This window comes from Dromiciops gliroides, chromosome 4, assembly GCF_019393635.1.
Source record: "Dromiciops gliroides isolate mDroGli1 chromosome 4, mDroGli1.pri, whole genome shotgun sequence".
Lineage (NCBI taxonomy): Eukaryota > Metazoa > Chordata > Mammalia > Microbiotheria > Microbiotheriidae > Dromiciops > Dromiciops gliroides.
In genome coordinates, this window is record NC_057864.1 from 425165434 (window position 1) to 425178793 (window position 13360).

The window sequence follows — 13360 nt, forward strand, 5'->3', positions numbered from 1 at the left end:
AAGCTTCTGCCCAGGAGCACTACTTTAGTTATGGTGCTGGCTGGCTGTTGGAGGCCCAGAAGGCTTCTGCCCCTGCAATGCTGCCATACCTCTTACAGCCTTCTGGTCTTGAGTCAGAAGACCTGAGTTCAAACCTGCCTTCAGACACTCACTAGCTCTGTGAGCCTGGGTAAGTCGCTTAACCTCTATTTACCTTTATTTCCTCATCTGTAACCTACCTCCCAGGGATGTTGTGAGGACTAGATGAGATAATAGTTGTGAAGCACCTAGCAAATGTTAGCTATTATCACCTTTGGCACATCATTTCTATTTTGGAGACATTTGAGACCTCAAGGAGATCAGAGAAAACGTCTAGTCTTATCATCTTGTTGGGTAGTGAGCAACCAAGCTGCCAACTGGCACTTGTTCCTGTAACCTGTACAATATCGTACCCTGGTATGGCTCTGGGACTTTTTTATAGTTTGTTTCAGTCCTGGAGTCCTGTAACAGGAGCGGGATACTCTTAATCAGACCCAGTCCCCAGTGTCCACAGGCCAGTCTCTGTCTCTCTATGCTGATTTGGGCTAGAAAAATGAATCACTATGACTTTTTCTGGGATTTGATCTGGTGCATTTTCTAGAGCAGTTTGGCATTTTTGTTTTTGGTTTGCGGGGGAGAGAATTGCTGTATTTCATGCTATTCTTGCCTTCTTGGCTCTGTCCCCTCTCCCACAATTTTCTGTAAGTTTAGTGGATTCTCTTGGGCCCAGAACCATTTAAAGACCTTTTCGATCACAGACTGCTGAAGACTGAAAGTATTAAGATCATTGAAAATTTTATTGAAAAATCCCATTCCAAAAGATACATGAATTTTTCTTTTAAGTCAATTAATACAATACAATATCCTTTTAAATAATGAATTAAGTGCACAACTATTCTATTTGTATACATTTGAAAGTCTACTCTCCCTCACATGCTCAGATTCTCTTTAAGTGGTTTAAAATCTTAATTTTAACTATAAATCAAAATTTTAATTTATAAGAACATGAAGCCTTTGTTTTTATATCACAAACCTTGAATCAATATATTTGGCACTTGATGTTCAATTGCGCAGCATTAAAACAAATATGTATTTCTGAATGTAAGTCACTATTGGCATATGCTCCCTTTAATGCTACTGAGGGAATCTATTAGATTGCTCAATCATTATTTATTTTTATTCTAAAATCATAGACTTTCAGAGTTGGAAAAGATCTTATAAGTTACCTAGGCCAAGGGTACATGAACCCTCTCTACAAAATCCTTCACAAGTTGGTCATCTACATGTCTACTTGAACACCCATAGGGACAAGGAATTCCCCAGCCAAGGTAGCCTATTCTACTTGTTCTCTTTCCACTCTAATTGTCCTTGGTTTGCTTTTCCCCTATTACTTAGTTTCCTCCTAAGAACAAGAAAAAATAAATTCTTATTACCAGTGCTTAGTAATAAAGGCTTAGCCACTGACTTTACATGATCACACTGTCTTTGGTTCAGCTGAGGGCAATAAAGAAGGCTGTAAAATCCCTAATAGAGGGAAAGGGCAGAAGATGCTACAGGTAAAGAGATACAGGATTTTCCTATACAAGAAATGATCAAATTTCTCAAAATGTATTCCTTTAAATTACTGGATTTGGCCCATACATTAGCAACATTGAGATGATTGTTAAAGAATTCCAAATTACAGTTTTATAAGGATCAAGAACATTAGAAAACCGAATAAGATAGTTATCCTTAAAGAACTTACTGGTAATTCAACATTTATCAAGTGCAAACTTGTATCATATGCAAGCTACTGGGCTAGGAATTGGGAACACCAAGACAAAAAAGGACAAAAACCAGGAAGCAGTTCCTATATTGAAGGAGCTTACATCCTACTGGTGGATACAATTGGTATACAAAAAATACAAAATAATATGAGGAGGGAAAGAGCACCATAGTTCAGTCTTGATGGGAGTTATGGCCTCTAAGAGGTAGAGTTGAGGAGGGAGGGCATTGCAGGCATATAGGACAGCCTAAAAAGACTTGACAAATGGTGGAATGTGGAGCTCAGATCAGCTGGTGGGCCAGTTTTTCTAGAATCCTAAGTGTATGAAAGGGGGAGAAGAGGAAGCTCACGGCAGATGCCTCTATTTTCCTAGTAAGGCAAGAGTCAAGGAAAGCAGAGAGGGTGGTAACAAGAGTTTTAGGAGAGAAGGAAAGGTTTGGGAAAACTACTCTGGGGAGCAGGATAGTTAATTAGGGAAGAATAAATAGGTTGCTGTGCAATAGTGATTGCTCAGCTGAGATTAGGTTAATAAATTTGCAGTGGACTCAGTTAAGTGTAGTTGTGTGACCTTCTCCAGTATCATACATGTAGAATTAGGGAAGGCAGATAGCAGGGAATTAGTTACATAATATAATTTCAGCATTTCTTTAAGATCATCTCAGTTTTCCCCCTTTTAAGATATAAGGGATGAGACATTTACAGGAATCAAAATAACATTACTGAGTAATAAAAGTCTACTGAACATCTTTAAAGATAAACATAAGTGCACTTTATTTAAGAATTTGTATAATTAATATTAGGCAATAAAACATTATTGTATATAAATTCCTTTTCCCAACCCTTAAGAGACAGTTAAAAATATCATACTGAGATAGTGTATAGAGATATTAGTTTTTGGTAATGCCAGTCTTCTTTGCTGCCAGCATCCCTTACATTTAAGATCTCAGCACTACATTAGGATGTTACATGTCACACTCTTGTCTTATAAAATTTGACAACCTTAAGAAAGTTACAATAAAGCTGTCCACTTAAATTTAAATGTGCAACATGGTAAGAGAGATTGGCATTTATTGTGAGATCTTGGTCACGTAATATAATCATTCACATAATACAAACTTCAATAAAGAACAAGTGTAGCTGGGTTTTATACATTCGTCCAATGCCCAAAAAGTTCATGGATGTTTCAAATCAATGTTTATTTCAGTTCTAGCAGCATGGAAGCTGGATTTTCCAAGTAGGATTTCCATAAATTAGAGAAGCGGGCCATTGTAGCACCATCAATAATTCTATGATCAGCAGACCAGCTCACATTCATTATCTGTGCTTTGATTACTTCACCTTTCTCATTAAACCGAGGCACAGCCTAGAAATAAAAAGGGGGGAAATTTTCACTCAAATTCCAAACTATGCAAAGTAGTGGTTGTAAGGGCTTTCTATGTCTCTTCTCTAATAGCATTAGTGATGTCTAACAGATGAGAGGCCATATTAACTTATGTTGGAAAACAAACTATTCCTATCTATATGTATCATTCTAGTAATTTCTATTTCATAGTCTAACAAGTGTGGTTTTTAAATTAAGAGTGTGTCAATCTTTCCTGTTCTCAATGGAGTTTTTCTAATTATATTATTCTTCTGGGGATATATGCAATTCTCTAACAAGGGGTTCTTAGCCTTTTTTGTGTTATGGACCTCTCTGGAAGTCTGGTGGGGCCTACAGACCTCTTCTTAAAATACTATTTTTAGTTGCATAAAAGAGAATACACAGGATTACAAAAGAAACCAATTATATTAAAATACAGTTATAGTTAATAGTCAATAAATATTTATTAAGCATCATGCTAAATGCTGAGAATACAAAGATAAAAAAAAAGACAAAGTTATCAAAATAGTAAAGAAACAAGTTTACAGATCCAGGTTAATTAATAATCCTTGCTCTAGGCGGGATTTGGCCTCTGTTTTAAAATTTATTATATAATTATAAACAAAAAAAAAACTGAGATAGGAGAATTAGGAAATGGGAAAAGAAAACTCTCATCAACTCCCATGGATTAAATGACCATTTCTAGGATGATGATTCTCAAATCTACCTATCCTGCCTCAAACTTTTTGCTGACCTCCAATCTAGAATCTTTTCCTTTTCAACATCTCAAACTGTATGTCCAGTAGTCACCTGAAACTCAACACAACAAAAATGGAACTCATTAGCTTTCCCCTTAAACCCTTCCCTCTTCTCTTCTCTTCCCTATTACTATAGAGAGCAACACAATCCTCCCAGTCTCTCAGTCTCACCCCTTAGGAGTCATTCTGGGCTTTTCACTATCTCTTACTCCCATACCCCACAATATCCAAGCTGTTGCCAAAGGCAGTTGATTTCACCTTTGCAATATCTCTTGAATACTCCTCAACAACCTCAAGACTGGACTACTGCAATAGCCTGCTGGTGGGGCTACCTGCCGCAAGTCTTTCCCCACTCCAGTTCATCCTCCACTAAAGTCACTAAGTGATTTTCCTAAAGTGCAAGTCTGATCCTGTCACCCCCTACTCAATAAATTCCAAAGGCTTCTTACTGCCTCCAGAAGCAATACAGAATAATCTGTTGGACATTAAAAGTTCTTTATAATATAGCCCCCTCCTGGCTGTTGCATGGACAAGGCACTTCGTCTCTCTGCTCCTGGTATTTTCTCAGCCAGTCCCCGTGCAGAGAATGCTCTGACTACTAACCTCCCTGCCTTCCTTTAAGTTCCAACTAAAGCCCCCCTTCTACAGGAAGCCTTCCTTAACTCCTCTTAATTCCCACACCTTTCCTCTGTTAATTATCTCCTATTTATCCTGTACATCGCTTGTCTTGTGTATATTTGTTTGCATACAATGTGCATTCTCCCCCATTAGATTTTAAGCTCTTTGGGGGCAGGTAATGTCTTTTGCCTCTTTTTGTATTCCAGCACTTGGCACAGTACCTGGAACACAGTAGGTACTTAATAAATGTTTACTGATTGACTTGGTAACCTAGAGTATCATGTTATTCTAGTGGCAGGGAGCTAAATTGCAGCTTTAGCATCTAGGCAGATAGAAATAGTTACTATAATGGGCTACTTTCAGAAACCCAAATCTACAAAGTGAAGACAAACATCACAAAGAGTGACTTTGCTTCTCCCACTAACAAAAGGATTAAATTCAATTAGTGGTGACATTTTCCAGTTACTTATCTATTTATACCTTTATGGCTCCAAGAGCTCCAATTGCTACTTCGGGTGGCAATATCACTGGTTTGGCATAGGTACCACCAATCTAAAAAAGAGAAGAGTAGAGAAACTGGGTTTTAGAAAAAACACTCTTAAGAATGTTAGCAGTTTTTGCATTTATAACTTTATATTTTTAGATATGATACATAAGTCCCATATTAATCTTTGAAGGGACTTGAGTTTGAGAGAAGACATTATTTTCTATTTTATTAATAACCAATTATTAATACCAGGATCCAGGGTTTCTTCCCTTTTTACTTCCTCATTCAGGCACTTGTAGCTCTCCCAGTCTCTGAAGGACAAGGCCAAAGACAAGATTGGCCTAACCTTCCAGGACCGTTCCCCTCAATTTTGGGCAGGTCCTCGCCCAACTGGGAGAGTTTATTTATGATTAAAGTGTAAAGAAAATTTAATCTAGGTGAATTCCACACCTAAAAAGCATTAGGCTCATGCCCTAGAACACTGTCCTTCCCCCCTTTCAACTTAAGTGGTCTAGGTGGAGATGGCCCGCTTTGTTTAGACTAGGGCTTCTTAAACTTTTTCCATTCTCGAACCCTTTTTGCCTGAGAAATTTTTATGCAATCCTGGGTATACAGACATATAAAATAGGTATACATAACCTTTTACTGTGGCCAAATTTTTGTGACCCCCACCTTCAGTTTTGCAACCCTATGGGAGGGAGACCCTAAGACCTAGCTTAAGAAGCTAGGGTTGAGGCAGAGCCAAAAATGGCAGAGAGAAGCCAGCAAATTGACTGAGCTCTCCTGTGGTTCCCTCAAAAAGAACATTAAATCAAGCCTCTAAACAGATTCTGAAACTACAAAACCTACAAAAAGACAGAGAGACACAATCTTCCAACTTGGGATGATTTAGAAGACTTCAGCAAAGGTCAATCTCACTTGGCAAAAGGGGAGCATAGCACAGAGCATAGCACAGCAGGAAGCTCTTGGCCACAGCACAGCAACTGAGGCTCTTTGATCCTGTCTCAGCAAGCTGGTGGCACAGCTGGCCAGTTGTGAGATCCACCAGCACCAGCTGAGAGGGCAGGCTGCTAGCTGGAGGGCCACCCATGGGACAGGCATGAGTGGGCCCGGCCATCCCAGCGTCTGGAGCAAGTGCAGGGAGCAAGTCCAGGGCGGTGAGAAATCCACAAGCCATAGAGGCCTCAGAGTAGAAAACAAGTGACACAGCCCCTATCCCCCAGCACAAGAAGCTTGAAACAGTGACCCTTGTGCCCCAGGAGCAGACCTCAACTTTAAAAAAAAAAGCTACAATATGAGTAGGAAACAGAAGAGGGCTCTTACCATTGAGGGCTTCTATGTCGATAGGGAAGAGCTAAACACAAACTCAGATGAGGATAATACTCTAAAATTGCCTATATGTGAAGCTTCCAGAGGAAGATGAATTGGTCTCAAGACCAAAAAGCCTTCTTGGAAGAGCCCCAAAAGCATTTAAAAAATAAATTGAGAGAAATGAAAGCAACACAAGAAAATTATGAAAAAAAAAGAATCAACAGCTTGGAAAAGGAAGCACAAAGATTGATTGAAGAAAGCAATTCCTTAAGAAGCTAGGGTCTAGATCGCTGGAGAAAGCTGAGACTCATTATCAAGCAGCAGGAGGAGATGCAGGCTTTCAGCCCACCTCCTCGTTTGAAAGTCAGCCCCAAAAAACAAAAACAAAAACCAAACAAACATGGGGGCAGCTAGGTGGCGCAGTGGATAAAGCACCGGCCCTGTATTCAGGAGTACCTGAGTTCAAATCTGGCCTCAGACACTTGACACTAGCTGTGTGACCCTGGGCAAGTCACTTAACCCCCATTGCCCCGCCAAAAAAACCAAAAATCAAAACAAAACAAAAAAAGAAAGTCAGCCCCATCACTGACTGTTTACCAAATTGAGTTGATCTCTCCCCAATCAGGTGCACCTGCTTTTCCAAAAGAATTTAAGCATTCCATGATCTCCATGGTTTGGCTTTGGTGCAGAGAGACCACTGATCTTCAGTTTATTATTTGGTAGCCTAATTAATAAACTGATTATCAATTACCCAGAAACTGTCTATCTTGGGCTTTTCATTCATCTCAAGTTCAAGCCATATGAGGACTAGCTGAAGAAATTGGGGATGTTTAGTGTGAAGACGACTTGGACAGAAATGATAGCTGAATTCAAGTATTTGAAAGGTTGTTTGTCATATGAAGGATGAGACTTGTTCTACTTGGCTCAGAGATTACGAGGAGAAATAGGTTAAAGTTGGCAAGAGGCAAATTTGATATGGCTATAAAGTAATGCTTTCCAGCAATTATTCCTGGTTCTGTTCAATTCCAAAGTTTTGTGACAGTTTATGAATGTGAATATTTTAATTATTACAGTACTCACTGATCCAATGTTGGACAGAGTAAATGTTCCTCCTGTGATATCAGCAGTTCCCAGCTGTTTTGCAGAACCCAGCTTCTGCAGACGATTTAATTCAATGGCAATCTCAAACACACTACAGAGTTGAACATTTTTCACATTGGGGACAATAAGTCCTTGTTCAGTATCCATAGCAATTCCAATATTATGAGAAGCCTATAAAATAAAAATGGCAACCGTAGTTCTTTCACCAAATTAACAAATGAATAACAAATTAGGTAAAGAGTGACTTTACCTCTGTGTTCCCCTAGAAGAGGGCTGCCTTTCCCCCCTCTAATCCCTCTAATTCTGTTTATTAAAAACCCCATTATTTTTTCACCTTCACCCCAAATAATTGTATTTTAGAATAAAGTTTTAAGTCTATTCTAATTCCCAGGCCACTGAAACAAAATCACTTGCCTTAGAGATAGTTTCAAAATCCAAACCACATATTAGATCTCAAACTGTATGATAAAGCAGTAATTATCAAAACAATCTGATACTGGCTAAGAAATAAAGTGGTGGATTAGTGGTACACAATAGACTGCATTAAATGACCACAGTAATTTAGTGTCTGATAAAACCCCAAATCCAAGTTTTGGGGACAAAAATTCATTATTTGACAGAAACTGCTGGGAAAACCAGAAAATAATATGACAGAAACTAGAAATAGACTTAACATCTCACACTGTATACCAAGATATGGTTAAAATAGGTGCATGATTTAGACATAAAGGATGACACAATAAGCAAATTAGGAGAGCATGTAATAGTTTACCTGTCAAATCTATGGATAAGGGAAGAATTTAGGACCAAACAGGATATGGAAAACATTACAAAATATGAAATGGACAATTTTAATTATATAAAGTTTAAAAGTTTTTGCATAAACAAAACGAATGCAACCAAAATGAGAAGGAAAGCAGAAAACTGGCGGTTGGGGTCAGGATTTACAGTAAGTATCTCTGATAAGGGCCTCATTTCTCAAATATGTAGAGAAATGAGTCAAATTTGTAATAATACAAGTTATTACTAAATTGATAAATGGTCAAGGGATATGAACAGGTAGCTTTCAGATGAAGTAATCAAAACTATCTATAAATCATATAAAAATGCTCTAAATGAATTTTTTTTTTTGGTGAAGCAATTGGGGTTAAGTGACTTGCCCAGGGTCACACAGCTAATAAATATCAATGTTCTGAGGTCGGATTTGAACTCAGGTACTCCTGACTCCAGGGCCGGTGCTCTATCCACTGCGCCACCTAGCTGCCCTTCTAAATGAATATTGATTAGAGAAATACAAATTAAAACAACTCTTAAATGCTACCTCACACCTATCAGATTGGTTAATATGACAGAAAAGGAAACTGATAAATGTTAGAGGGGATATGGGAAAACTGGGACACTAATGCACTGTTGGTAGAATTGTGAATTGATCCAGTCATTTGGAGAGCAATTTGGAACTATGCCCAAAGGGTAATAAAACTGTGCAAATCCTTTGATCCAACAATACCGCTACTAGGTCTGTGTCCCAAAGAGAATTTTTTTTAAAAAGAAAAAAGAACCTATTTGCACAAAAATGTTCATAAGAGGGGCAGCTAGGTGGCACAGTGGATAGAGCACTGGCCCTGGAGTCAGGAGTACCTGAGTTCAAATCAGGCCTCAGACACTTGACACTTACTAGCTGTGCGACCCTGGGCAAGTCACTTAACCCCAATTGCCTCACTAAAAAATAAAAAATGTTTTTAAGAATTTTTTTGTGGTAGCAAAGAATTGGAAATTGAGGGGAAGTCCATCAACGGGGGAATGGTTAACAAATTGTGGTATATGGTTGTAATGGAATATCATGGTACCATGAGAAATGATGAGCAGGCTGATTTCAGAAAAACTTGGAAAGACTTATATGAACTGATACAGAGTGAAGTGAGCAGAACCAGGAGAACATCATACACAGCAACAGCAACACTGTACCATGAACAACAGTGAATGACTTAGCTGTTTTCAGCAATACAATGATCCAAGACAGTCCCAAAAGATGAAAAATGCTATCTATCTCCAAAGAAAGAACTAATGGCATCTGAACACTGAACATAGCATATTATTTTCACCCTTTTTGGTGGGGTCAATTTTCATCCACAAAATGACTAATACGGAAATATTTTGCATGGTTGCACATGGACAACCTATATCACATTGCTTACTGTAGTAGGAAGAGGGAAAGGGAGGGAGGGAAGGATAGAACTTGGAACTTAAAGAAAACCCAACAGATGTTAAAAACTGTTTTTATATGTAATTGGGGAAAAATAAAATATTATTTTAAAGAATAATGGAGATTTCCTGTTTCAGAGGTAACTCCCTAGCAACTGCAAGTTTAACAGTTCTACAACTGATCTTTCCTACTATAGGAAGTAGAGGATTAAATAGATAACATTGAAGCTAGAGGAGCAACAAGGGAATAATAAAGCCACAATATGGAGGAGCAAAAGGTCTGGATTTTGACTTCCACTATTACTATGAGTATTCTAGATGATGCAGTTCAATGGGAAGCAGTTTGCTCTCTCTAACTTCAAGTTCCTTTTCCTTCTAAGATGGGAAGAGACTGGGCCCTCAGGGGAATATAGAAATCTAGATAAAAGAGAGAGACATCACAGTATTGAGGGTTTGCCCCCCTGTCATACCCAAAATAATTTTCCTTCCACAGAGTACAAAACAAAGATGATTGGCATAAAGTCTGGAAGACTGAACTGTCCCCAGAGGTGGAAGAAGGGGAAAAGTTAAAACACATTAGGGAGAGAAATGGAACCATTTTGACTATTTGTGTTACTGGAATTCCTTTGTGTTGTTTTTTCCCCTTCATTTTCTATGGGGTGAAATAAAAGTTGTCTCCTATTTAAAAAAAAATCCAAACCAGACATATTATCTTAACAGCTAGTTTTTTCATATAAGCAAAAATTGGCTTTGCCTACAAACTTCTTTGTACCAATGCCTTGGAATGTTTTAATGGACTTACATACACACATATATGTATATGTATGTGTGTATAAATTCAATACTGATTTTTTACACTAGAAAGTAATTTTTTTTTTAAAAAAAGCACTTTTATTACATATCCAACAAAGCACTTACATAAGGGAGATGAAGTAAAATCAAGTTATTCAGTGGAACACAACCTGTATCTTGGCTCTTTAAAGCAGACTTTTTGGGGGTTTTGCTTTTTTTAAAATTTTGAATAAAAGCATTTTATTATTTTCCAGTTACATGTAGAGATAATTTTCAACATTTGATTTTATAAGATTTCATTAGTCATGTTATAAGAAAAGAATCAGAGCAAAAGGGAAAAACCTCAAAATAGAAAAACAACAGCACTAAAAACAAAAGAAATAGTGTGGTTCAATCTGCATCTATATTCCATAGTTCTTTTTTTTTTCTCAATTTGGAGAGCCTTTTCCATCATGAGTCCCTTGGAACTTTCTTGTACTGTTGTATTGGTGAGAAGAATCTAGTCTATCACAGTTGATCAACACATAATGTTGATGATACTGTGTACAATGTTCTTCTGGTTCTGCTCATATCACTCAGCATCAGTTCATGCAAGTCCTTCCAGGTTTCTCTAAACTCCTTCTGCTCATTGTTTCTTACAGCACAATAAAATTCCATTACATTCATATACCACAACTTGTTCAGTCATTCCCCAATTGATGGACAGCTCCTCAATTTCCAATTCCTTGCCACCACAAAAAGAGCAGCTATAAATATTTTTGTACATGTGGGTCCTTTTCCCTTTTTTATGATCTCTTTGGGAAAAAGACCCAAAAGTGGTATTGCTGGGTCAAAGGGTATGCACAGCTTTCTAGCCCTTTGGGCATAATTCCAAATTGCTCTCCAGAATGGTTGGAGCAGTTCACAGCTCCACCAAAAATGCATTAGTGTTCCAATTTTTCCACAGCTTCTCCAACATTTATTATTTTCCATTTTTGTCATATTAGCCAATCTGATAGGTGTCAGGTGGTACCTCAGAGTTGTTTTAATTTGCATCTCTCTAATCAATAGTGATTTAGAGCATTTTTTCATATGGCAACAGATAGCTTTGATTTCTTCATCAGAGAACTGCCTGTTCATATCCTTTGACCATTTCTCAATTGGGGAATGACTTGGATTCTTTTAAATTTGATTTCGTTCCCTATATATTTTAGAAATGAGGCCTTTGTCAGAAGTACTGGCCATAAAAATTGTTTCCCAGCTTTCTGCCTCCCTTCTAATTTTGGATACATTGCTTCTGTTTGTACAAAACCTTTTAAATTTAATGCAATCATAATCATCCATTTTGCATTTCATAATATTTTCTATCTCTTGTTTGGTCATAAACTGTTCTCCTTTCCAAAGATCTGAAAGGTAGACTATTCCTTCCTTTCCTGATTTACCTATGGTATCACCTTTATGTCTAAATCATGTACCCATTTTGACCTTATTTTAGTGTAAGGTGTCAGATGTTGGTCTATGCCTAGTTTCTGCCATACTCTCTTCCAGTTTTCCCAGCATTTTTTGTCAAATACTGAATTCCTATCCCAGAAGCTGGGGTCTTTGGGTTTATCAAACAGTACATTACTAAAGTCATTTACTACTGTGTCTCCTGTGCCTAGCCTATTCCATTGATCCTCCACTCTATTTCTTAGCCAATACAAAATAGTTTTGATGACTGCCACTTTATAGTAGAGCGTCAGATTTGGTACAGCTATGGGTTTTGCAAATTCTTGGAAATTGATTTTTGAAGGCTTCTTTTACAAATTAAATAATTTTCCTTCAGTGTCTATCCCCTTTCCCTCAAATTACTTATCTGTCTTATGCATTGATAAAAGCAAAAGTTCTTTAAAGTAGTAAACCCCTATTTCCAAAAAATATGATCAAGTTTTTTCCCCAAATTCTTTGTTCCATTCCTTAAAAACATTGATCAAAGGTACTACACTGTCAGCATCTCTCAAATATAAACACATTTAAGCCACTTGCTATTAAAGAACTATTTTAAATAATACTGAACAAACCTTATATGTTATATTCTGGCAGTTTTCATCCACTGAAGCATTGAGGATAGGAAATTCCAATAATCCCAAAGATGCAGCCTGATAAACAGAAGAAAAAAATGCCACCTTTAGTCATTTAAATTGGCTATGAAGAAGGAGAGGGGGAAAAATACCCTTTTTCAAATCCTGGGTCTAATTTCAAGCCAACACCACCAATAAGTGACACTGATCTCAAATGTAAACTTCTGAGCTTGGAGAATGAGAAAACCCTAATCATTCAAGAAACCAAGTCAAGGTAGTCAGCTTTTGAATGTCAAAGGGATTCTGAGGATGAGAACTATGGGAACCTCTAGGGCATCAAGTTTCTAAAAACGAATATATGCCTTCATATAAATAAAACGTTAAGAATTTTATGGACCTAACACTTCTTTGAAAGCAGAGATTCAGGGGAGATGGTATTTGAGGCCCCAACTCAGTTTCATGGATTGATATGAACACGGAATTGATTTCCCAGTGGTGAGCCTCTCTATACTTATCTTGGCTGAGCTTCAGAAAACAAATTCTGTCACTAGGACCTGAATTAAAGCCTTTCCAGGATTGGAAAACCTACAAAACCTACAATTGCTTCGATAGGCTTCTCAAAAATTGCGATGAAAATACATAAAAAAGTAAAAATACCAGGGAACTTCACAAGAATTCTAATGATAAAAAATAGTAAACAAAAACACCATGTAAAATGTACTGATACAGTATTGTGGTAAGAAACGGAAGTTTTAGCTGAATCATTTGAGAGTTGAGAGCATGCTACTGAACCGCCTTTTGAAGGGGCAGTCCCCTTTAGGTAGATCTTATGGATAATATACACAAAAGGGGAAAGGGGAAAGGGGAAAGGGGAGCAAAAAGGGAAATGTCCATTTTAGTCTCTGGCAC

The 13360-nt window shown here is 37.6% G+C and overlaps 1 protein-coding gene across 1 annotated transcript in view; it reads right to left on the reverse strand.

The window, feature by feature from the left end:
* Nucleotides 1-810: 810 nt before the first annotated feature.
* DBT (dihydrolipoamide branched chain transacylase E2) overlaps nucleotides 811-13360 on the reverse strand; it is a 51893-nt gene continuing 39343 nt past the window's right edge. Inside the window, exons 8-11 of the mRNA XM_044002550.1 lie at nucleotides 12452-12529; nucleotides 7398-7589; nucleotides 5000-5071; nucleotides 811-3146 (exon numbers count right to left, since the gene is read on the reverse strand). Coding sequence (XP_043858485.1) covers nucleotides 2979-3146; nucleotides 5000-5071; nucleotides 7398-7589; nucleotides 12452-12529 — 510 coding nt within the window. The 3' untranslated portion in view covers nucleotides 811-2978. The remainder of the gene's footprint in view (nucleotides 3147-4999; nucleotides 5072-7397; nucleotides 7590-12451; nucleotides 12530-13360) is intronic.